This window comes from Sparus aurata, chromosome 20 (assembly GCF_900880675.1).
Source record: "Sparus aurata chromosome 20, fSpaAur1.1, whole genome shotgun sequence".
NCBI lineage: Eukaryota > Metazoa > Chordata > Actinopteri > Spariformes > Sparidae > Sparus > Sparus aurata.
Window position 1 is genome coordinate 17,514,215 of NC_044206.1, and position 24,975 is coordinate 17,539,189.

At 43.0% G+C, this 24,975-nt stretch overlaps 1 protein-coding gene across 20 annotated transcripts in view; it reads right to left on the reverse strand.

Annotated features, from left to right (window-relative positions):
* The window catches only part of LOC115571000 (calcium-activated potassium channel subunit alpha-1), a 97,051-nt gene that overhangs the window by 65,188 nt on the left and 6,888 nt on the right, over positions 1–24,975 (reverse strand). For all 20 annotated transcript variants that reach the window (XR_003981859.1, XM_030399944.1, XM_030399956.1 and 17 more), the window contains exon 2: positions 16,115–16,258. Coding sequence is in view for 19 of the 20 variants with exons in the window: in XM_030399944.1 (XP_030255804.1) it covers positions 16,115–16,258 (144 nt within the window). In the remaining variant the exon portion in view is untranslated. The remainder of the gene's footprint in view (positions 1–16,114; positions 16,259–24,975) is intronic.

Below are 24,975 nucleotides of genomic sequence, written 5' to 3' on the forward strand. Positions count from 1 at the left end.
CTTGAAAAGAATTAAATCCAGTTGCAAGTCACACTCACAAAGATTTTCTAAACACGTTTGATATTTGTGACTGATGATACCACTAGTGTGTCGCCTGAGGGAGACATACCAGTAGATAAACAACTTCATTCACCTCTTTGGGCTATATTCCCCTCGTCTCTCCATCCAGAATTTCATCTTTTCCCTTCCTTTTTTGGGTCTTTTCAGCACAGATCGCACTGCATGTAAACAACACAAGCTGCCAGGGGCTTTCCATGTTTGTTTTTTTGACTCCAGTGGTCACTGACCAGTCGTTATATGTGTCGCTCTTTGTATTTATTGAGTTGTATTGCTACAGTTTTAGTAGATCTCAGGTTTGTCCCCGGCCTCAACAAACCTTTACGGTGATATTAACTGAACATTCAAGTTAGATTTTCCTGTGACAACTGTGGGTTTAATCGCCTAGCTGTCGCTGCCGCTGTCGTTTAAGTGTCGATCGGTAACACAGCACAGTACTTGACAACTGTGATGTGTTCCCTAGCGATGGCCAGACACCTTTCTCAGAGGGTTCGGGTTCAGGACACTAAGGGAAAGCATCGCAGTTAAAAGTGTGAATAGAAAAGTTACTTTGTGGGTTGGTTTTTTTTTTTTTTTTTTTTGAGTGTTATACATTTTTCGTGACATGCAACTTTGATCCGCGCTAATAGACTGGAGGAAAAATGAAGCCTGAGTGGGCTTGTCTTCATTCGATTCATCAGAGTGGGAGGCTTCATTGACAGCAGTTGCATTAAGATGTATGAATTCATACAGGGAAAAACCTACATCTCAGATTGGCGGAGCGAGTAACATTACTCATCTTCAGACAAGACAACAATGAGATTGCATAATGGGCTGCAGCCGCTGACGACAGCAGCAGCAGAAGGATGATAAATATTATACAATCCCCAGACGCTCGTGTGTGTGTGGTTAGAAAATTAGCTCATCGTGTGTCATTCCGATCATGCCCGCGCTGTTTTTATGCCGACCTGGTGATTCATGACCGAGGTGAGGCTGAAGGACACGGAGTCGGACGGGGTTCAAAGAGTCAGTCTGCAAGCTGCGGGATCAGCGACCCTGCCAGAGTTATTCCTTCACCCTCCGGACGGGTTTATCAAGGACATTAGACTGATAGTAGACTGAAAGGCTGCGACGGACTGTAGGGTTTTTTCGGTAATTACTGTGAAAAGACTGTAGAGAGCAGATAAAAGCTCCAGGCGTGGCATAGAGCCTAAAAAAAATGTGTTTTACTTTCGGTTTCAGCACCAATGCAACACAAATCAAAGAATATAACGAACGCTAAAAACCATATGCCTCCTCAGAGAAGAAAATAATAGAAATAAACAAAAGCACTCTGGAGATTTCACTGCAGGTCGGCCTTCTTTCCAGTAAACAAGCCACAAAGAAAACCACAAACCCCCGACTGATGATTCTCCCGTGTATCAAGCCCAACTGGTCAAACATAATTTAAACAGTAACTTAACACCCCCTTAAAATATCCTCTTTGCACTTTGCTTTAGTAATGTGCAGTGAAGTGTACTCCGGGGTCTGTTTCATCTCTGTACTCACCCATCAGTGATTCAGACTGTACAGTAGTCTGAGGTGAAGCAAAAGACTCTTTAAACAAAGAGGAAAGTGAAAAGAAATCACAAGAAAGGGAGGAAGGAACATCATTTAACTGTCGGCCAATCAAATACACGTAATCACATGTTTAAGGTAAGCTTCTCCTGGCCGATCATGATAATATAACTATTAAATCTGCCAAGCAAAGATGGATGATTTGATATTCGATGGCTTGAACACAATTTGTGATTTGTGATTTGTGTTTTTATTCTTCCTCTTCTTCTGTGTTTATTGGTGGATCTCGACACCAGTTATCAGGGCGTAAAGAGCCACCTACCGTATCAAAGTTCAGAGTGAGCTCACAATCTGGCCTCTGATAAATCGGCAATAATATAAATTTCCCGAGATCGGGCCGATAATCCCCGCAGCTAAACTTTGTACTTTGAAAACTGTTTGTCTGCCGTTTAACCTGGCAACTGTTGTGAGGAAAAACATCACCGTCTATCACTGTAAGAGTTGTAAAAGTCCCCCCTCATGGTATAATAAATCTCTAAAGGGTCATCAGATGCCAAAATACTGCAAGAACTGGTGCTTCTGACTATGGGCCCCAATCATACAATGCAATTTTGAGTAAATATTAAACATGAAAGTTGAACTGATCAGTTTTGTCACTTCTGTCATAAGTTTATATAATTTTGGGAATGTAGCTGACATAAACAGGAAGTACAGTGCTGCCTCGGAGCCAGTTAATCAGCTGCAAGCTACATCTTGAGTCTTTTGAATTATTTTGTCTATATTTATTTATATTTTGGCACATTTGTACCATTAAAAGTATGCCGAATTAGCTCTTAGCAGCTCTTGATTGCAACAAACCAGTGAATGTGCTGACAACCATCACTGGATTATTTCCATTTTGAAGATAACTTAAAAACGTGATGTATTTAAGGCAAGTTCTGCAGTTATATGAAGCATTTCTTCTTATAGGTTTACTCGGCACATATATGGATGCGTATTCATGATGAACAAATCTTTGAAGAGTGTTAAATATGTGTCTCGTGTCTGTGTGTTCATATGGGACCGCAGGGAGCCATTGGAATGATAATTCAAATCACTGAGCATTGAACTGTGCGTTGGTTACATGTAAACGGGGACATATTAGAACATACAGTATGAATGTTTCTCTGGGAAATCACTGGAAACCCTGACAGTCGTATTGAACTTAATATTCAGGCTTGTTCTGCCTCATTCAGAATATTCCCCAGGATGAGTACATTGTGAAGCACCGGCTCCGTCGGTGGCTTTACTCCTGCGCCCGAGACATTCACACTCCAGAGTAAAACCGGTGGGTTTAAGGGATTTCTCTCTCTCATCTCGTCAATAAAAGCAGATTATTCCTTTGTCTTGCAGGCCTCCAGTGGAGCTGCATGCAGCTGCTTCCACATCATTAGGAATCACTACCAGCTATCACGCGGCAGCTCCGAAGGGATAGACCTGCTATTCAGTAATAACATCATCATCATCTCCAAGTCTGGATGCATCCGGCTCCGACGGCAGAGTTTACAAGCAATTTAACACAGCACAGGCAGCAGTGGCAGTGTGAATGAATGTGCACACAGCGTATAGCTTGTTCAGGAGACACTGCCTGCTTTCACGTGAGTTTTTTTCCCCTGCAACTGTTAACGAGAACTGGAAATTAATGCCTGACATTTAAGAGACCTTTAGCTTACAAAACCCCCTGACAAACGCCCCATACCAAAACTATCATATGATTTGATTTATTTATGGATTGACAGATCAAATCACAATGAATCCGAAAGGTTACCGTGTTAAAGTGGGAACACCGCTTCGAAACGACAGAAACATATCGGATTACGGCGTGAAAATCGCTCAGACTCGATTCACATGAAGGGTCTTGATCACAATAACATTTACAACAGCTCGAATTTAGAGAGAAATCCATTCTTTTCAGCAGAATCACAAGTGGAAAGAACAAGTGGTTCGTTCAAAATGGAGGAAACTATCATATGTGCCGTGTCTATATTAAAAGCTCTTCTCATCTTATCAATTTTTCCACAAACCAAATGAGGCACAGCTGACAGTCGCCACTGTGCAACCTGCAAGATGTCCTCGAGCATCCAGCGAGACCTGTTTCCATCCATCCACCATGTTTTCCATCTACCTAAGCTTGACCAGTTTCAACAACCTGAAATATACTCACATAAAAATGCTTAAAACCAATAACAAACATCTAAATGATGGCTCATCTCGCACCCTAGATATGTATGAATCCCTGATTTGCAACATGTGGCCATTTATTGCATGTCATCCCCTCTCTATCTCTATCCATCACTTCCTGTCATCTCTCTAAGCCATTCTGTGCCAATAAAAGGCTTTATGACTGAGATATGATACAAAATTTCCTTTGTGGATGTCCGGAAACAACTAAGAAATAGGAAGTCCAGTGTAATGTTGCCGTTAAGTACTGTATGATAAGTTAGTTGGGAGCCACAACTTGAGTTCTGTGTTATAGCCTTCATTTATTTATCATTTTTGCATATTAGCACCATGAAAAGTATGCCGAATTAACCTTTTGTGATTCCTGTTTGCAATGTACTGATAGCTCTCCCTGGATTACTGTTGTACTCAAGAAAACCTAAAAATGTGACAATTCTGGAAGCAAGTTCTGGAGTTAAAAAAAAAGAGTTTTGTCCTATGATTTCTATAAAAGCAGATCTATGACCATTTATTCATGATGGATTTCAGAGATACTAATATCCTCAAAAAGCATGCATCATACTGAATTAGATAAAATGTGTATCCTGTCCATGTGTTCATTTTTAAGTTATGAGTCCAAGGAGCGCAAATGTTCACACAAATTACGGCAATCTGGCACCAACACAGGTAGCTAATTTTGCCCAAAAAAAAAGGAGATGTCTGTTGAGTTATATAAAACGTTATATAAAGATAAAAAAAAAAAAATGTGTTGTGTGTTCTTGGAAAACAGGAAACAAAAGGACTTCAAAAACCAGACGCAATCAAATTATTTTGCCTGCATGAGCCGTGTGTCCCTTTTGATAAGCGGCCCAAATCAGTGATCACGCCACCATAACTAACCTCCATGCACCTGTCCCCTCATCTGTTTCATGTTCTGGAGCACACAGACAATTATGCAACTTCACTGGAGCAAAGTTTGTCCCCTTACTTATTATGCATCCCCCTGACTCGCACAGCTGATACCAACAACATGCGACCAAGTGCGCACTTTGAACATTGTTTGTGGTAATTACTGGAGGCACTGGAGGAGAGTTCCTGGTAGCTCATTAGAAGTTTTCGTTCCCGCTCGGAGCCACGGAGGGCTGCCCGAAGCTGCTGAAAAGTATCCGCATTCAGCTGCAGAGGGACCGACGAACAGGAAAGCCAACAGACGCCTTCGCTGACGTCGGCAGGAGGGACCAGCGCAGCACACGAGGGACGAAGCCAGTATGGAAAATGAAAATGTCTGGGGTGTACACTCCGAGGAACAACATCTGTGTTTCTTCCCTTTGTGTTTTTCCTTTTCTACACACCTCTGCTATCTCATAGATACATGACGTTAGTCTGAGCCCTAAGAGACTTACAGGTTGTGCTTATTTTAAACAACCAACTGTCCAAGAAGGGCAAAAGTTTGAAAGAGTCTTTTTTCATTATCTATTTAAATGTTGCTTTTCAAAAGGTGCAACATGTAAGAATTGGCCACTCAAAACAAATAGGGGCCAGCATATGACCAGAGAAACTGCAAACTGCCGCTAACTACAGCTGCTCTTAGCTAGTTAGCTCAGTTAGCATTGAAGTGAGCTGTCTAGGAGCTCCAGCTACAGTGGAGTGCTGGTGTTCGCACCGCTAGCACAGGAGCTTTGGACCAGGATGGTGCCGTGGCCAGCTTGTTAACATGCTAACTTGGTAGATATGTCATAGACATTATGCCAAAACTGCTATTTCATTCACACTTCATTCACATTCTGTTGATATTTTTTGTTATTTTTTCAATGTTTTCAACTAGAATTCTTACATATAGCTGCTTTAATCATTTAGTCTTTCTTTTTAAAAGTATACGGAGCCAGAGAGTGACACTTTTTCTATAATTTGAAGCCTCCGACCAATGATCAGCAACCTCACACCAGCTCTTGGTGTGCATTACTTTTCTATTAAAGACTTTATAAACAGGTTATAGCAAACGCTCTGGTGTTGAAATCAGCAGGGTCAAAAATAACCGGTGAACTTTCCCCAACAGCTGCTGTCTAAAATAAAATACACTGCTGCTTGATGCACATTGATTTATGACTTAATATAAATGAAACCTTCCCTGAACCTGACATGTGTTCAACAAGGGTGAGAATACATTCAAAAAAGGAACATATAATCAGAGGTACATCAGCAATCACCCCTTCCTCCTGCAAGGTAAAATGGTTGTTGTTGTTGTCGGCAACAGGCAGCATTACTCCTGAGAGTTGAGGCTTGCCTGGGGACGAGTCCGCGGGGTCTCTACAGCCACTCACACTTCCTGATTCACTCTGTAACCCACCGTCAACACACCAAGCTCTAATCTGTGCTGCTCAGTGAACTTCAGAACACTCAGCGTGGAGGAACAGGCTCCTGCAGGTTTCTACTGGCCACGAAAAAAACATGATGAAAACCCATTTTGAACTTGTGGGAAAAAAAAAAGACCCACCGAGGAGCAGGTTCAAATACGAGGTTGTGCTCATCAGCCAGGTATAATAAGCGGAGCAGTCATGCTGTGCTGATAAAACACATGTTTCTCCAGAAATTTCCATGCACATGACGACGGCAGTGGGGATAGAAAAGTGGAGTGAGGCCATGAAGGCAGTGAGTCACAGATTTTCTGAGTGTTGTAGGTATGACTGGGAGATAAATGGATTACAGCGAGACACTCGCCTTTAAACTGTTTATACAACGCTGTGAAAATTAGCGGTGAGCAACCTTTCACTGCTTTGATGAAGAATCCATGACACAGAGCCCATAATTGTACAAATTTGGACATATTCGCCAAGTATGTTTGGAGTCTGAGGTGACTCTCCTGTTAAAACATTTCCTCCCCCTCCTGCTGTCAAAGATATCTAACACAGCAGCATAAAAGGGCATAAAAAGGTCGGCAACGAAGCCACTAACTCCCGGCCCATGGACTTGTCTCTCCTGTCTCGTTAAGGCCCCTCCTCCTGAATACCCACTCTCCTCTGATTGGTCAGCTCACACATGCCTGAGCCAGCACCGCTCACAACGTCATAGCTGTGCTAAATCAATTCTTACATGCCAAACTAGCCACTAGGCATAAATTATGCCAATCTGTGTGATGCGATGTCACGAGGCATTTCAGGAGCAGTGTTTTCTGTGGGATATTGCAAATGAATGGACGGAGCTGATAATGAAATGCAGTGGGCGGGGCTTGCGAAAGCTTGCGAAAGCTGACCAATCAGAGCAGACTGGACTTGGCGGACGGGGGATCTTAAAGAGACAGGACGAAGGGTGAACAGAGGTGCTGCAGCAATAGTTATGTTTTTCGAACATTGAAGCATGTGCTGGTAGACACCCAAAGTAAAAGTATTAACCTAAAAATGAGTGTAATATGGGACATTAAAGCCTTTTTTTAAAATATCCCCCCACATTTAGATTTAAATTGACATTTCACGAGTGGCTTGGAGCTGTTGGACAGAAGCTTGATGTTTGGCTTCCGACCATTAGCCATATTGCACACATATTTAATAAATAATGGAAGTTAAAGCACTCGGACACTGGATCCTCCCTTTAACCCTTGGCAGCTACACACAAGTGCTCAGTTTCACGTTGTATAGGTTGCACTGTAACTACCTGAAACCCGACCCTGTGTTTGTTTGACACCAGTCACAGTGTATAGTGAGCGATCTCCTCCGCAGCGTCCTCTGCAATGCTGTGAAAACAACGCTGTACATTTCAGGTTGAGCCCTTTGGAAAGTCTATTTGGCATTTTCCTCTTCGCTTTTTTATCTCTTACATGTGAAAGGATCCAGAAATACTCTCATTGGGCCTGAAACAGCATGTTCCGCTCTGTTATAAATAAGAGACTTAAACTTATTCCACAATTGTTTGCGCCATTATTCAGCTATTCAAAGTGCCCACAATCAAAAACATGCAGTGTCGAACCCCAAATCCCACAGTGGCTAAGCCATGATTTAAGCCATCTTGGAAGCAGCCCAACCACTCTCACAGTGAGGCGTTAAGAGCTTAGGATGGGAGGGGATGGATGTGTCTACCCCCCACCCCCCCTCGTGCCGGCCTCTCGCTGTCTTGTCTCAGCTGAAATATGAGGTTTGAAACTCACTTGTGCCATGAACAAGAGAATGAAGCTGACGAACCAGATCATAATTAAACAAACTCTGTCTGAAAAAAAAAAGAAATCTCTGATGTCTGTCGTACAAGCGATGACTCACCTCTCTGGCAGCTCTCCAGAGAGGAGGGGTTCTCGCTGAGGAGCCTCTCACAGTGGAAATGGAAATTCCTATCGTGTGTTAAAATGTAAATTGTGTTCCATCCGCAAAGCTGGACGTACAGTAACTGTAGCAGCCGCATGCATTTTGAGGTGTGAACTCTGCAGCGGGAACATCTAAAGTGGAGTAAAAAAAAATCGAAGACTGGGTTCATTTTCTGCGATCGCGCAGAACGAGGGCTGAACCCAGAGTGAACCTTTCAGAGCTATCACCTGTTGTGTGACCGGTTTGCAACAACATCTATTAACCTCCAAATATTCATTTTCTCTAAGTGGCTGTGCTAATTAATTGAACTGAACTTGCCAAAAAATGAAAAAGCCTGTTGGATGTAAAGTGCCAGCTGCAAGAGTCATTTTTTACAGTCACACCTCCTTTAATGTCCGCCTGCCTTTTTCCTGTGAGAGTGTGAAAGGGAAAGATTGTGATGAGTTCTGAAGAATACGTAAGCTCTATTACGGCGGCGGTTGCCGGGTCATTGTGTAGCCAATGATTGTTAATGAAATCTGGAGGAGCTTGAATTCGTGACGGCTCGGAATTTCTTATCATGCCGCCGCTCGTGAATTGGATTTTCGGGGGTGGGGGACGACGTACGGGGGGGGAAAAGAATGTTATCGCAAACCTTTTCTCCACAGCTCTCTGAACATGATGTCACTCCACAAAACTAATTACGCTCCGCTGATTGTTTGTGTCAAATGAGATCCTGCTGAAAAAATGCGGCTGCCGAATAAAGAAGCCCAGAAATGTGAAAAGCCTGCACCCGGGGGGGGGGGGGACGGTAATTATCACACCTGATACTCGCCGGTGTGCAAAACTAATGACGTGATTGCTGCGAGAGTGAGAGTCAAGGATCAGATCGGTAGACTGCCCCGGCACAGATGGCCACAGGTCAAGACAACCTCAAATAAATGTGTCAACGCCACGCTCAGATTTGTCTGAGCACTGCACCGAGGGCGAGAATTAATTATGTTGAAAAGCGAGACAGACTCCTGACGGTCTCGTCCTGCGATCTGTAGGATTTCGGCCGAGATATCTTGTGCACACTGTGTCTGTAAGGCTCTTTTGTTTTGTTTTTTTTTTAATGGGTTTCAATCTAAAAAATACTAAAAAAAAAAAAATGTTCAAAAGAGCAGATGGCAACAGTTTCCTGCCACGTGAAAACACTGACCACGACGGTTCAAACTAAACAAGCTCCTCTTGGCATTTACAGCTCAGAGAAATGATTCCGGTCATAAAAAAAAAAAAAAAGTGAAGAGAAAAAATGGGAAGAAAATGCAAATGAGCTGCTTATTATGCACGAGGCTCTGTCTAAAGTGAGTAAGAGTCGACAGCCGGCCGTGCTAGCTGCTTTATGGGCCTGCACTTTGAGCTAAATGCTAATGTCTGCGAGCTAACATGCTCTTAATGACAGTGCTAAATGCCGAGGTTCGGCAGGTGCATTACTTTCCCCCATTGTTCGGTGTCATGTGCTAATTGGCATCACTGTCACTGGGTTTTCCTGGTTTATGGTCCAAAGTTTAGAAAAATTAAACATTTTTATTCGGTGATTGTGAAGATGGAATGTCGAGGGGAGTCATAAGGATTCATCCTGTGCAGAGGCAGGATTAAACCAAACAGACAAACATCTTCAGAGCCATAAAGCCAAGAAATGGTTAGACGTGATTGTTGTTTGGTATGTATTTTTCTTAATCTTTACATGTGGCTACCCGTCAAAGTAGCCAACTCTGTCTCAGATCAATGAAACATGGCCGATAGGGGTCGACCAAACACGAGCGGGACCCGTGGCGTTTACTTGGAACCTGGTGCAGTTAGCCACGGTTAGCAGCTACTTGTCAAGCCATCTGCTCATTAGGAAACTCAGAGGTGGGTGGTAGAGCACCCATAGGACATAAGGAAAACCAGGAAACGTCAGTAAATGAAGTTATACATGTGTTTTTTTTGTACAGTAATCAGTGAAAAACTCTTCGCTTCAAGTTGCAGATTGAAAGACGGTGGTCGCCGTGATGTTACTGGTCAAAACTGGTTAGTACAAGCTTACGTGAGCACACCTCACGCTGAGTTTTACAGGAAGACATCATGATTCATCATGATTTCGATTTTTTGTCACTATTGTTAAACAGGTGCACAATGTGACAGTGATTATGAATAAAACCGTGAAATAATTGCACAAAATCACAGTTTTGTGAGTGTGATGAAGTCCCCAAAGATTTAATTGTTTGAATTGGTTGAATCTTTTAAGGTCAAAATGAATTTTTTATGCAATTCTGTTCAGCCTGAATTTCAAGAAGAAACAAACTGATTTCTATCTGAAAGAAGTTCTCACTGCACTCTTTTGGACTTGGTCTCAGAAAATGGAAAGTTTTCAGACTCTCTTTAAAGACAGAAGTTACTTGAAGATGACGTTCATGAACGACAAGCGCAACAAATAGCTTTAGTCTTACATGGCATTGTTTCCTTCTGGAGGGCCCTGACAAAACAGGCCTGGCAGCTGCTGTCACCCGAAAATAGCGGCAGACTTAGAGGCAGGCAGAGAGCCGAGTGACGTCCCCGCGTTGTTCACTCCGTTGCGCTGGGCGCGGTGAAAGTCACACACGATCCCCTTGGCACCGGAGTCCACAGGTGGCAAACGGCCTCCCGTCTGTGCCACAAGGCCACGGGCGTGTTGTTAGAATATCCGTTACATTTAACAACACTGACGTCTAATCTGGATCCAAGAGTCAACTGGGAATGTCAAGAAAAGGGCACAAACGCTGAATCCAGTTTGAGCCCTTTCATCCTGAGCTGCATAGAGTGGAGCCCGAGAGATAATAAAGCGGCGCTAAGCTGAATTTCTCAGTCATGTAAAGAATAATGCTTCCATCACTTCTGAATGGACATTTCTGCCACTGCAGTCGCCTTTGAGTCCCCCCCGCAGAAGTGTTTACCGTTTCCCTTTTTTCACTCTCATCAGACAAAAAGCTTTTCCATGTAGTGCTACGATTGCTCAGCGAGCCTCTCAGAGGAGGCGGAGGTGAGTTCGTCCCCCCCCGATGAAAAATGCCCTTCTGGCCCACCTATAATTTCGTTCAGAGCTCCTCTCCCTCTCCTCCCCCCCGAGGCTGCACTCGGGGCTACATCAGATCTAGACCACAGCGGTCAAGGCAAGAAGACGACTCCCTCACCCTGTCATCCGAGAGGACTTCCCCTCCACATGTTGACCCCCATGTTATCCAAAGCGATCCTGCATCTGCAACACTTTGTCTGACAGATGGTGGGGATGAGCTAGAAGTGAGTCGATACTGTTGACTTGTATCCCGCTGCATCCCCGATCCGTCTCCAAGAACTCTGTGGTCATGGAGTCTGAATGAATCACGGTGTTGAGAGAGAGAGAGGCCCAAACCCACGCCACCTCCTCACCTCCACACATCTGGACAATCAATAAAGCATAAAGTTAGTCGCACCCCTTCTTCTCGGTCAAATCAAAATGCACAGATCAGTTTCTCTGATGTCCATCGAGATCAAACACAATGAATGTGCTCAGCGGAAATCATATTTAAAGTAACAATCTCTATGTCGTTCTTTTTGGCGGCACTTGTGGTGATACGCTGTAACTGCAGGTGTGTTTTTCCAAGATCCGAACTGTGTTGCCGGTGTGAATTCACCCTAGTTTTTGAAGTTTCCTCATCTGTAGTCATGGATCTTTCCTCTGTTCAGCCGTAGATAACATTTACTCAAAGATTGCTACTTTAAAAAGTGATCTTTATAAATTCATATCTTGACTCTTGATCATTAGGTTTATAATTTCTTTAGGATCAGACGAATGCAGGTTTTTTGATATAGTTCTTTGTATATCCAAGGTTACAATGTGGCAAAGGGCTCAGGTGAGGCCCAAAGCTATGTACCTGACACAGTGTCAACATTATACATACATGATGCATGTGTACATCAACCAAACGATGATGGAAACCCTCGTGTCAGAAAACATATAAATCCACAATGGAAAAAGAAAAAAAACACAGTAAAGAAAAGAAAAATACATGATTTTCTTTAAAACAGTCCCTGAACGTGTCACCACTGACACGTCAAATGACTGCATTTCCAAGTTATCCTGATAATAATGGTGCGTAGTGTGCCCAGTTAATACAAGTAGTGTTATAGTCGTTTAAATAAAAACAGCCTGGAGTCAACCAGCCGTGCTGAACAATCAGAGATGATTCATCAGTCTGACTTTAACATCACTGACTCTGGTCAACCTGAGACTGCAATTGGGGTTAGAGGGCAAACACAGCAAAGGGAGCCAGAGGGCAGCTCTGTGCTTCCATTAATAGAAAAACCTTTCTCTGGCCAGAATGATTGCTTTGCGACATCCCGGTCCCTCCCGCGGACCTGCAGAACCGAGCGCACGTGGGCTAAATGTCACTCAGCGGGGTCCCATCATCTAAGAGGAATCACATTGTCCCCCAGAATGCACCAACTTCACGCTCGCTCCGTCACGCTCTCTCCCCATCTTACAGTTTCTTGATGATTACATTCTCAGGGGGGAAGTGCGACTGAACGGGGAATAGATGCATGACATTAATGGAGACCCGCTGGGTTTCTTGGCAAAGGTACAAGCTGCAGCCACCTGTTCGGCCCCCAAAGCGAGTTGTGTTTGTTTTGACGCGAGCAAACAGTGGCGTGATGACATTTTTGATGAATAGGGAGGGTGGTCCTGTGTGATGCACAAGTGACTGGGGGGGGGGGGGGAGGGGTGGGGGGGATTGCAATAATGCATAAACTGACAGATGGGATCCTTCCGTGTCCCCAATCTGGGGGAAACCATGTCCTGACATGCAGTATGCGGCTCATCTGAAAATTAGCGAGTCAACACGCCTTTTTTTCGTCTGTATCTGAGTGCATCGTGAGGAGCGGTGTACTGATCCCCAGCAGATAAACCTTTACAGACTGAAAGGTCATCAGGAAGTGTCCTCCCTGCTAATCAAATAGCCCTGAAGGCAAGGTTTGATCTTTTACAATCTGCCGAGACGCGAGGCCAGATGAGCGTAGGGGCCTGCGGGTCTTCCACAGGGCAGCCTGCACCTGCTTATCACTCAACATCCACAGTCAGAGGTAAACAGCTTGTGTGCAGCGAGCATCACCCTGTTCCGTGTTGCGAATGGGTGAAATGCGCCATGCTGCAATTGAAGTTTGAATGCCACATTATAAAGAAGCGGGAGAAATGAGTTTCATGTAGTTGTGGAGGTCAGATCAGACAGCCGGGGCTCCTACACTGTAAACATTAACCAGCGCCTTAACCTTCGACACATGTAGCTTGTGTTTACAGAGCAAACTGAATAGAAATTTACTGTGGTTTTGTCATTTGAGTTTTGCCTCATTTTCTTGACCTTAATACTTTATATTCTGTGGTTTTTAAACTGTACAAAAACACTTACTAACTTTATTCAAAGATTTTGACACTGAATAATATTCTATGGAGAAAATAACTTGTGATTTCCTGACAGATGCCTTTACTTCATGCTAAAATAACTGCTAACTGCTGCTAATTGTAACTTCTGTTAGCTAGGTAGCTCAGTTAGCCATGCAGCTAGCAGTTCTATTAGCTCGGGATGACAGTGGTATGAAAGTGAATTCTACTCAGTGTTGTAAAATAATAACAGAATCTAACATGGTGTTGATGTCGAGGTTATGTTTAAGCAAAAAAGAGTTATCGTTAAAAAAACAAAACAAAACGTACTTGTCTGGCTTAATCCAAGTCTCCAGAAGCCCTGAGCATCGTCAGCGATCTCATTTGACGTCAAGCTCCAAATATGTTTTGTGGACTACAAAAACTTCACCCAACTTCCCTTCATTATTCTTTAATTAATTCAGTCTGTCAAGACATCAACCAGTGTTTTTCTGACTGGTCCATAGACCTGAATCAAAATAACAAAACGCTGGCCTCCTACAGCTGAGCTTCTTTTTTTTTTTTTTTTTTTTTTTTTTGCATAATCCATTTCTCAGATGTCTTCAAGGGGCTCAGATTTATTCTCTCATCGACTTCATCCAGCGTCTCCAGCTCATTTATTTAAGCAAGTCTAATTGGGGGGGAATTCATTAGCGGATGCACATTTTACTCAGATTCCCATGCACCCAGAGCATCATGGAAATTTTTCTCCTCACCGGGTGTGAGGAAGTAAAAAAAATAAAAAAATCGATTGGCTCTCCGCTGGCCTTTATTAATGAACGCTGTGTGCATTAAACAGGTAAAGATTAATATCCCGGAGTAAAAAAAGAAAAAAACGCTGCTTCTGAATATTTTCAAGTGCAAACAGGCGGCTCGCAAGAACTGGATTTTGAAAGAAAAACAACAACGTGGGTGAAGATGTGGGAATAGCAGCTCACCCCTACTCAACAAACACACACACACACACACACAGAATGATGCATAAGATAAACACACACACAAACACACACACAAACACACACACACACACACACACACACTGCCTCTCACTTAAGCCATCCCCTGCTCTCACTCCACTCAGATGGCCTGGAAATACGCTTTAATGTGCCCCCCTCCCCTAAACAGCCTGACATACAAAACACACATCTGCCGTGTTTAGGTAAGCTGCAGTTGCCATGGTTACAGACGAGCGCTCGCTAAACAGTTGTGTGTCAAGTCATCATTGAGACGGGGCACTCGAGCATACACACACACACACACACACAAGTTGAAGGGAGCGTTGGTGGTTCACAACAAGGAAACGGAGGACGGCGGTCGAGCGGATGACACGCTCCTGTTAGCAATATGTCGGTGTCGCCCGTGAACCGTCGCTCGCGCTCGGGGACAGACTGTCAGAGGACGCCATGGGGACGAACCTGAATTCAGTCTGAGTCATCAGAGCTTCTCGCATGACATTTGGGAGGAAGGTGAAGAAAATGTGCTGTTTTTAGCCCAAATTGAGGGGAAATAAAAGGTGCAGAAGCCCACGGCTACATGCATCATCTCAAAACAACAACAAATGTTTCACCTCGCTGGGTTTTGAAATGGCAACATCCACCAAAAGTAGGACATGTCGAGACCTGACTATAAACAAATCTTATCCTTCAACCATGGTCAGCAGCTTCCCCTCCCAAAAAAAGACAACATCAATAAGTGGTTCGTTAACATCCCCCGTCAAACTATAATGCTTGAGTGTGGCTGCCTCCATGATTAACAACCTCCACAAACACACATACATTCACTGAGCCAAGTGGAGATGCTGCACCACATTTAGAGGGGTGGGTGAAAGCGGGGATCAGCCCCCCGAGCACTGCGGCAAGCCTTGGCATGGAGCTTCCCACTCATGCCATTTCATTTCATCACTCCTCACTCCTCACCGCTTCGTTATTGCCAAGCACTTATAGCCAAATCATCGAGCACTCTCTCGCAAAATAAAACAAAAAAAAGAATCTCCATCGCAACCAAAACTGTCCTTGACGAGACACAGCGGGGTGACACAGGTTGCTTGTCTGTCATTTAAATGGAGATAACATGCAGTCGATGAGGCATGTGCTCTCCAGCTGACCAAATACAATTGGTAAACTGTACATGTCCCTCCCCTCCCTCCCTCCATCCCTCCCTCCCTCCCTCCTGCTGTATCTGTTTCTCTCTGCTGTCTGAGGGCATTACGGGGTGTTTGACCTTAATTCACTTGTTAAATCTCTCTCTTGTTGATGTATTTGCCCTCCATGACTGAGAGATAAGCTACCAAGATATGCACTTTCAAAAAGGGTGTATTTATGCAAGATAATGTAACGTTCATGCACGCACAACGTTTCCAGCCTGTCCTATAATGACAAATATTTCTCGAGAGTCCCCCCCCCCCCCCCAGACTAAAAACACAACGAGGGGGTTCAGCCCGCGTGCCGAGCTGTCATGAGGAAGTTTGGGAGTGATCATGATCGGCTGTCACGCCTCATCTCACTGATGTCCTGAGCGGAAGCATGCTACGTGTAGGCCGAGGGAGCCGGGGATGTCAATCACAGATTCAGTGAAGGATGAAGACCGAGTGTGTACTCACCAGGACTCTCCCCGTCAGCGTCTGAGCTGAGATCATGACGCCGGCCCAGTCTTTGACCGAGGTCATCCAGCCCACCTCGCTGGCCGCCGGGTCGTCCTTGTCGGTGCGCTTGATGCCATCGCCTGTTGTGATCCGGTGGACCTCCTGAAAAAAAAGAGGTAACCATGAGAAACCAGGCGCTTGACAAGAGGTTAACACTAAATGATTGGTAACACAGCCGTCTACAGTGATTGCAATGTACAGAAATACAGCTAGAGTAAAAGATTATAGGACGATGAGGAACAAGTCAGCATTTTTGAGGAAAAGAACAGTTAAAATGACAAATTACATTTGGGAACACTGGGTACCTGTGAGGTACAGTACAGGGAAACAAAACTGAAGTTACATGATACTGTAATGATGTTATAAACACTGATAAACCTGTAAATTAATACATAACAGCAAAGAGCAAAGAGCATTTTATTGTGCTGTAATCAATCCAAAGATCATAAGCTGGTTGTTTATAACCTTTGCAGTGAGCTATCGCTTTCTTCTTAAATCAAAACTGGAACAAAATCCCTCATAGTTCAAGATTTGATTCCCATCCCAAAACTACCGCCTTGAAATGAAGTACTGTCATGCTGCAGAGACGCCCGGGCCTCCGAATGTTCAGATGTCCGTTTGGCACAAATGTCACATCATCATGATTCTCAGAGTTTAATTCATGAAAAAAACTGTGATGCCCAAATGATCTGTACCATTAACCATGAATCTTAGTGTAATCATCATCATAGGCCCAATTTTATTTTTTTGGCGATCTCTGCACTTTATGGCTAACATATTAGCCGACTTAGAGCTACATTAGCATTTATTTGTATTTGTGTTTTTTGGCCGTTTGATGAATCTTAGTCCAGTATTCGCTCTTCATTATATATATATTTTGGTCTCTAACAACTATCTGGCTCTGGCTTCAGCTGCTATATGCTCCATTACGCTCACCGGGCTAGCCGCTAACTTTGCTAACTCTGCTAACTCTCTGTTTTTTCGTCACTGGGAAGGACGGTGCTGGGTTTTATCAGTTAGTGAAAGAAAACCAAAACAGTACAACTATGAGCCTCAATTATTTTTTACATTTAATTGTATCCGATTCATCAGAAATATTTGAAAAAATTGAAGAGACACTGAAGTTAAAAGAAAGAGCTGAAAGACACCAAAACTCTTCTGAATGCTAAGATGAAGAGCAGAGACAGATGATGATCGATTGCAGGATCGTTACATCATAAATTTCATTCACTGTTATTAGAAGTATTCCCCGGATCAGCTTTAGGTTGTTACCTTTGTCATTAAGTGCCAAAGACGTCGTTTGATTGACAGTTATGCAAAAAAAGTTATGCAGTTATGCAAAAAAAAAAAACAACAACAACGTGAACAACAAAAACCACCCCTTCAAAAACATAAATGCGTTGTTCTTTTTATAGTGACCGGGCTGCGAGGACTCTAAAAGAAGCCCACGCACATGCATGCTCACATACAGTAAACATACAGAGTGAGAGCGGCGCAGAGACTCCAGGAGTGTATCCATGGCAGCCACTGAGCTCCTGGTGTTTCTGCTCCACTGAGTGGGCTGCCTGCCTGACTGCCTGCCTGTCTCTCCGCCTGTCTTTCCCTCTGTCTGTCCGTCTGTCTGTCTATTTGTCTGTCTGCAGGGACTGGCATGATTCACAGAGCAGGAAATCGAGACAGGATGCAGAGGTTAGCCACGCTCCCTGATGAAACACCCAGCAGCCTCGAGGCTAACACGACTCGGACTCTTTGCCCCCCGTGACATCCTGCTGCTCGTCTACCTTCTTAACGGTGTCACACATCAGTCTCTCTGAGGCCTTTTCTTTTTTTTTTTTTCCTTCTGGATTAGTCGATTCAGATTACATAGTTAGATGGAGCAATCCAACGCTATAATTTAAGGTTTGCATTAATATCTGCACTACCACAGGAGTCCTTCATGTCCTGGTGTCCAAGATGTCAACGCGCCACATTCTCCATAATGCACAACGGGCTATTGTGTGTCTCTGTGATCGGGGGCATCAGCTTCAAAGAACTCCTGGCATGCGACCATGCAACATGTGCTGTGCTTCCACTCCACCATCAATCTTTCTAAAGCCGGAGGGGGGGTTGCAGCGCCATCAAAATAATGGAATGAACGAACGAATATGGTCCTTCAACATACAGCTGAGGGGCGCGCAGATGTAATGAGACAACGAGGGCATCTGTTTGCCAGCAGTCTGGTTTAGGAAGAAGGATGGCAAAGTGTTTACTTAATTTTTTTTTTAAAAGTAAGACTGGGAATATCTTCCCCGAAACAGCTGGGCATTGTAGTTTTTTCGCAGATGTTACACAAGACGGAGGAAATGGCGGAGGACTATTTTCAGCTGCGGATTTCGGTACGTACGCGAGTATTTATAACAGCAGGGCGGCGCGTACGGGATCAACTTAAAATAAACCACAGGGCCCGTGTTCATCATAATGAAAGTAACACGCCATACAGAGGAACAGCGAGGATACCGTATTAGTCAGTCGAACCACGCCGATGCTACGTTTTTCCCCCCAAAAATGTATTTGAACAAGTAGCCAAAAGCTCGGTGTGACTTATTCCTCTGAGGAGCTTCACTGTTGTACGTAAAACACACGAATGAGCCTCACTGTGACACGTTGCCTCGTCACAATGAGTCAGTCCCACACACACACACACACACACACACACACACACACAACACACACGCCTCTGAACATAGTCCCTAAGAGTCATCTTTGTTGAAATTACAGCGGCCAGCTGATTTAGGAAACCACTGAGGTTTGTAAATGTATGTATTTTCATAAATAACAAATGGGTTAAGGGCGACGGTAAAGTGTCACAGACAAGGTAGAAAAGACAAAAAAGAAGAAGAGACAATCTAATGCATCGTTGATTTTGTTCTTCTAATGGATTTGTTGATCATATGGAAAGTTTAGACAAATGCCAGCTATTTATTTAATGGTTTTTGTACAACAACAGAGGATATATCAGGCTTTGGGGACACGGGAAATATTTATCAGTTCATTTTTTGGTTTTGGTCTTTTAATAGGAAATAAAATGAAAAAAAGAAATATACAGAATATCAGCAAACTAAGAAGGAAGGAGGTATAATTCAAATTAGAGATTGGAAAATATAAGTCTTGTATTTGAAACTGTCTGAGCAAATGGGCAACTCTTAATAAAGATGCCCCATCTAACTCTACACTACGGATAAATCAAATAAATACAGGGATGTGAGAGAGAAATTACTTTTCATTAGTCTTAAACTCATAGCTCACAGTAAAATACTTGTTTTCTTTATTTAAAAAAGCAGAAAAAAACAGTGCTAACATCACAAGATATAACATCATGTGCAAACATTATGAGAGAGTCTGTACGTGTGTGTTGAGGACTCATCGCTGCCAGGTACACCTTCCAGAAGAGCAAGAGGAAGGATAAAGTGACTGCAGTGTGCAGAGTGGAGGCAGGAGGACGAGCCAGTGTGACAAATGTCGACGAGGAGGCAGGTCTCGCACTAAAGCAGAGTGAAATTTGGAAGCTCATTCCTTCTCCTTGGGATCCGTTTCATCCATTTCCATTTGCAAACTAAAGGGAGCAGAGGGCTCGAGTGAGGCGTCAGGCGGGCCTCACCTCTGCCTCTGGGTCCGGTTAAAATCAGGAGATGAACCAGAGAAAAGGTTCAAAATAGGAAGACTCCTGCAAAACAGTTTGCAGTAACATGAACTATGAGTGTCTGTAAACAACTCATAATGTACCATTTTTAGGATTTCACCAGACCCCATCATACTAATTATCAAAACAACTATATATCAATCAAAACACATTAACAATCGCGATTAGCTCAACATGTTTCATGTCTTCTACTCAAGATTTGAGTCAAATGACTTTCTCATTTTACACCTTTTAACATAAAAAAGGGGTTTTCAGCGCGGTGCTCCATAATGGGGCCCACCCACGCGCCAAACATTTCCACCACGCCGCTCCAAGAAATTCAATCATGCTCGGAGCCATTAATCAGGGACGAGCAGATCACCAGCAGGCCAGTGTTGTTCTCCACCACAGCCTCGCCCAGAGCCCCACAGCACTAACCTGATAACGCAGTATAATAACATGTCCAGTTCACTTAGCGGCTAATGCAGCCAATGAGATACAGGAACGGAAAAAATTCACTGGAACTGCTATTAAGAAACTGAGAGGCAACAGGTATCCGCTTGTTTCCCAGTAATTCTCCCTCCTCGGTGTGGTTTTAATACGGGCAAATTGTGGCGTGTTTTACTGCAATGGAAACGGATAAAGTTAAAGAAAGAAAAAAAAACCTCTGAGAAGTTACATCATTTAATTTGAAAAAAAAAAAAAAAACAGAAAAAAACATTTGAAACAGAGTCCCTGAGGGATTTTAAGCTAAATCTTACTTTTGAATCCCCTTAGAGGGATCAGGATGAGTGGGATCAGACGGTGGGTTTGAGGCTAAAAGGGAAAAGAAAGATGCTCTCCGGAGCCTCTTGAAGGGGTCTTAAACTGTCAAGGAGTATAAAGGTGTACGCGTCAAGTTTCACTGCAGGTAACAGGCAAACATCCAATTAGAGGTTTGGTTGAGGCATTACATGACACAACAAACAAAAGTGACACCACCTTTAGGGGACATTCAGTTTACTGGTCATGGAGAGAACAGCATGCCTGTATAAAGGAATATTTACGTTTTAGGATTGAAATGTAACGATTCTGGAGAGGAGCTCTTATGTCTGAGAAATGTATAACGTCACAGTGTTGTCATCAGAGTGTCTATGAAGCCGGCGTGATAAATCAGGGGTATACAGGCTGGACGGAGGCCGAGCCAGTGACCGCTGTTCAAGACTGTGTTTCAAGATTTGTAAGTGCGAAACAAGTGGATATTTTTAAGGGGACCTCAGGACAATACCCATGTTTGTGGCGATCAAAACAGGTATTTTAAGCCTCTCACAGCGCTTACCAGGTGGTTTTGTGCCGAGACCTAGCTAGACCGATAAAAATTAGATATAAAATAGAAACTGATCCTCAAGAAACACAAGGGAGGTTTGCAACATATCTGTGGTTTGGGGAAATGTATTTAAAGTGTTCTTGTTCAGAGACATTTGAAAATCATCACCTGTGAAAATTATAATCCAGATAAAGGAAGGGGCAGCGTGTCATCAGAGTGACAGCTAACTGCTGCTTACTTTAGCTGCCATTTCGGGTTAGCTCAGTTAGCTCACTTAGCTGTGCAGCTAGTGGTCCTGTTGGCCGACCCATTCTGCCCAGACTGGGCTTTAGTTGATGTCTCTTATTACATTATACAGAAACGTCAAAACTGTTATTCTTTCACATTCTGTGGATAATTTTTGGATATCTTAAAAATTTAAAATCAATGCTTTTGAATTACTGTGATGTGTGTAACTTTTGTCAGTTTTTGTCATATGGAACTTAAGTTTTTATCTAATGTCTCAATCTTAATTTGTATGCATACGGTAACGTGTTTTCTGATTGGCTGTCAGTACGTACGGAGCTGTCATTGTGTGTTAACTTCGCCTGATGATCGTCTGAGGGCAAAAACTTTTTAAATAAAGAAGTACATTGCTTCCAAAGCACTTTGAAATGATGCAGTGATTCATATGAAGTGTTTTCAGCCTCGACTTTATGAAACACTCGACCTGATGTGTTTATCTGAAGCGGGCACTTTCCTGCTTTTTAATGAATGAAGAGACTCGGGGCCGAGTTGAGGGAAGCGATAGCTGTTAAGTAGGTTTAATTGGCACCACGCTGCCATCCCCCTGCACTTTAATGACCACATCTCAAAGTGTGCGCGGAAAACACATCGGCCATGATATTTTTAATGGCAGTAAAGGCAGAGTTCAAAGATTAATAATTAGTGATTCATGACTTGCTTCTGTCCAATTACTTTTTTTTTTCCAAAAGGGTCAGCCGGGTGATTGCATCTGAAGGGCACACGAAGGAAGACTGCACTGATGTTGAGACGGAGAGCTGCATTTTTGACATTTTAATCTCTCGTTTCTTCCTATTTAGTTATAATCATATCTGTTTGTAAGAGCTGTAGATTTAGTTATCGAGACGTCAACGGGGTTAAAGAGTCTTTAACTAGACTTTATTTTAATGAAATTAAAATAGACGGGACACTTTTTTAATCACAGCGGACACCAGAAGAGTACATTGGAGTCATTACGCCCACTCAGGCGGCACATCTACTTGCCGTCACTTTGATCAATAGTCCGGGCCTCCAAATTTAGGTTTCACTATGTCGCCCGACTCCTCCTGACACCAGAGGTCATTGATCAACTCCGTTAGCCTATTCTCAGGATCCTCCGTGATCATTCCTCACAGGGCGAGTACATTAAACCAGAATAGAACATGTGGCCCGTGACACAATTCCTGCAAAAGTCGATGAATTATTTAAAGATATATTAATACAAATCAAATTAATAATACATCAAGACATTTTCGGAGGGATGAAAAAAACTTCCTGATATATCCGCGTCACACAGCTGATCTATGGCCCCTCAGCTGGGTGAAGAAATACTGTATCTGTATCACATATGGCCTCGTGGTGTCCTTACAGTCGATGAGTCACTAAATGAATTAACACAATAATTTGGTTGATATTAAACATCGAAGAGCAGAGAAACCACGGCTCCAGTCTGCAGCTAAATTCAGCTCGGACGTGTGGATACGAAGGTTAATTGGAATCAGAGGCTTAAATGGACATGAGTAGTGCGTGTTGACATTAATGAATGACTCACCTGTTGATGAACATCAACACAAACTATTTGAAATAACTGAAGTTTAGTCTACAGTGGTAAAGTTGGATAAAATCAGTGAAAATGGGTAAGACGCATCTGCACACACACTGATATTCTGGCAGCAGGGGCGCCTAAAAAATACTGTAAACAAACAGACTTGTCTTGTAAAAACAGCAATTTTTATATCACGAAATGATTAAAGTTTTGACATTCTGACTTCGATGTATTGTGTTTAAAGGCATGTTTAGCATGCTAACTAGCTAGCCCCGGCCCATCATGGTCCAGAGCTCAGGTGCTAGCAGCGACAACACCAACGCTGGTGCTCCGAGCTCCCAGTCCAGTCGGCTAGCTTCACAGCTAACCTAGCTGACTGAGCTAACTAGCCGACAACGGCTACAGTTAGCAGCAGATAGTTACTCTAGTGATATGCTGCCCCCCATTTGCTTCGAGTATGAATTCAATATTATACATATTGCATCTTTATTTAGAAAATCCTCACATATAAACACGATGAAATTACCTAAAAAAGATTATGATAGATGTCGTGAAAACAAGTTATTGTTTGTTGTTTGTTATCAAACAAATTAATGCAACAACACAATACTTCTAAATGTAACTAGCGAGTCAATACTTCTTTTAGTGTTGATTGCAGTGTTGTAAAAAGTAATCAAAAGTATGTTTAAAAGTAAATTAAACATACATTTACATGTATGTTTACACTGATACCGGCCAATCATCAAATGGGATATTCAGTATTTTTCTGATTATCAGAATCAGTGCATCTTTAATCCAACTGCAGATAAAATAAATTAATCGTAAATGTGCTGCTTTAGCTGATGCAGCATGTAATCTGCAAAGTAACTGGTAACTAAAGTTCTCAAAAAAATGTAGCAGAGTAAAAAGTACAACATTGCCTCGAAAAATAATGCAGTTGAAGTATAAAGTAGCATAAAATTGAAAAACTCTTTACTAGATGTACTTGATTTCATCTATCACTGGTTGATTGTCGCTCATTTTATTTAAGTTTGAATTTAACATTTTTAATTAAAACATTTTTGCAAAAGTGTTTTTATGTTAGAAAAAAAAAATAAGGCATAATATGAACGTTATATCCACATTATCTCTAAAAGTGGACGATCATCCTGTGAATCTTTTGTCTCCGACCGACTCAAAGCAGCAGGCTCTGGCACAGTCGAGATGTTTAACATTTGTGTTAATCTGAGACCTGTTGGATCACAGATGGTGCCTTGACGGCCGAGCTGCAGCATGCTGCTTTTATTATGCAATGCGAGTCGCTAATACTTGACTGACTAATTACACGGCTAATTAAAAAGGACATCACCCGGAATATATGTGAGCTCTTTACAAAGAGGACTGACGAGTTGACTTGCAGAGATCTTTCTAAAAAAAATGGACTGAGGGTCAAGGTGTTGAATAAATGATGTTGCCTTCGAGTGCTTCTTCTAAGTTCATGCTGGGTGCGATGTGTTCAAGCACTGGCCACTGCTAGAATAAAAATAAGCCAGCTCGTGTACGTGTTCAGCTTGTGTTTAGGAATTGTGAGAATAATTGATGATAGCTAGTGTAGTTGATGTTGCGCAGCTTTAATATTCACTCTGCTTGACTTGTTGCCATTGTGTGTGTGTATGTGTGTGCGAGCGTGTGCGTGTGCATGTAGCAAGGAGAGGAGACAACAGCAAAGTGCCACTCAGCTATTCCAACTTTCCGACTCCGCAATTACCGCTGTTCGATCACGAGCACTCGTCTCATAATTACAAAATTTCAGACGGCACTTAAAAGCACCATGAGAGCGATTCATCCATCTGAATCCTCCAGTCACCCCAACCTCACCCTCCCCCCACCCGATCCCTGCACCTGACACATCTGAGGACGCTGAGTCACCGACGGAACGAGAATGCAGGTGACTGAGCTGCCTTTTTAGACTCCACGTAGAGATTGTGCGACCAAACACAAGCGCAAAAACAACAATATAACAATATAAACATGAAAAATGAATACTCATCAGTACAGTCATATGATAC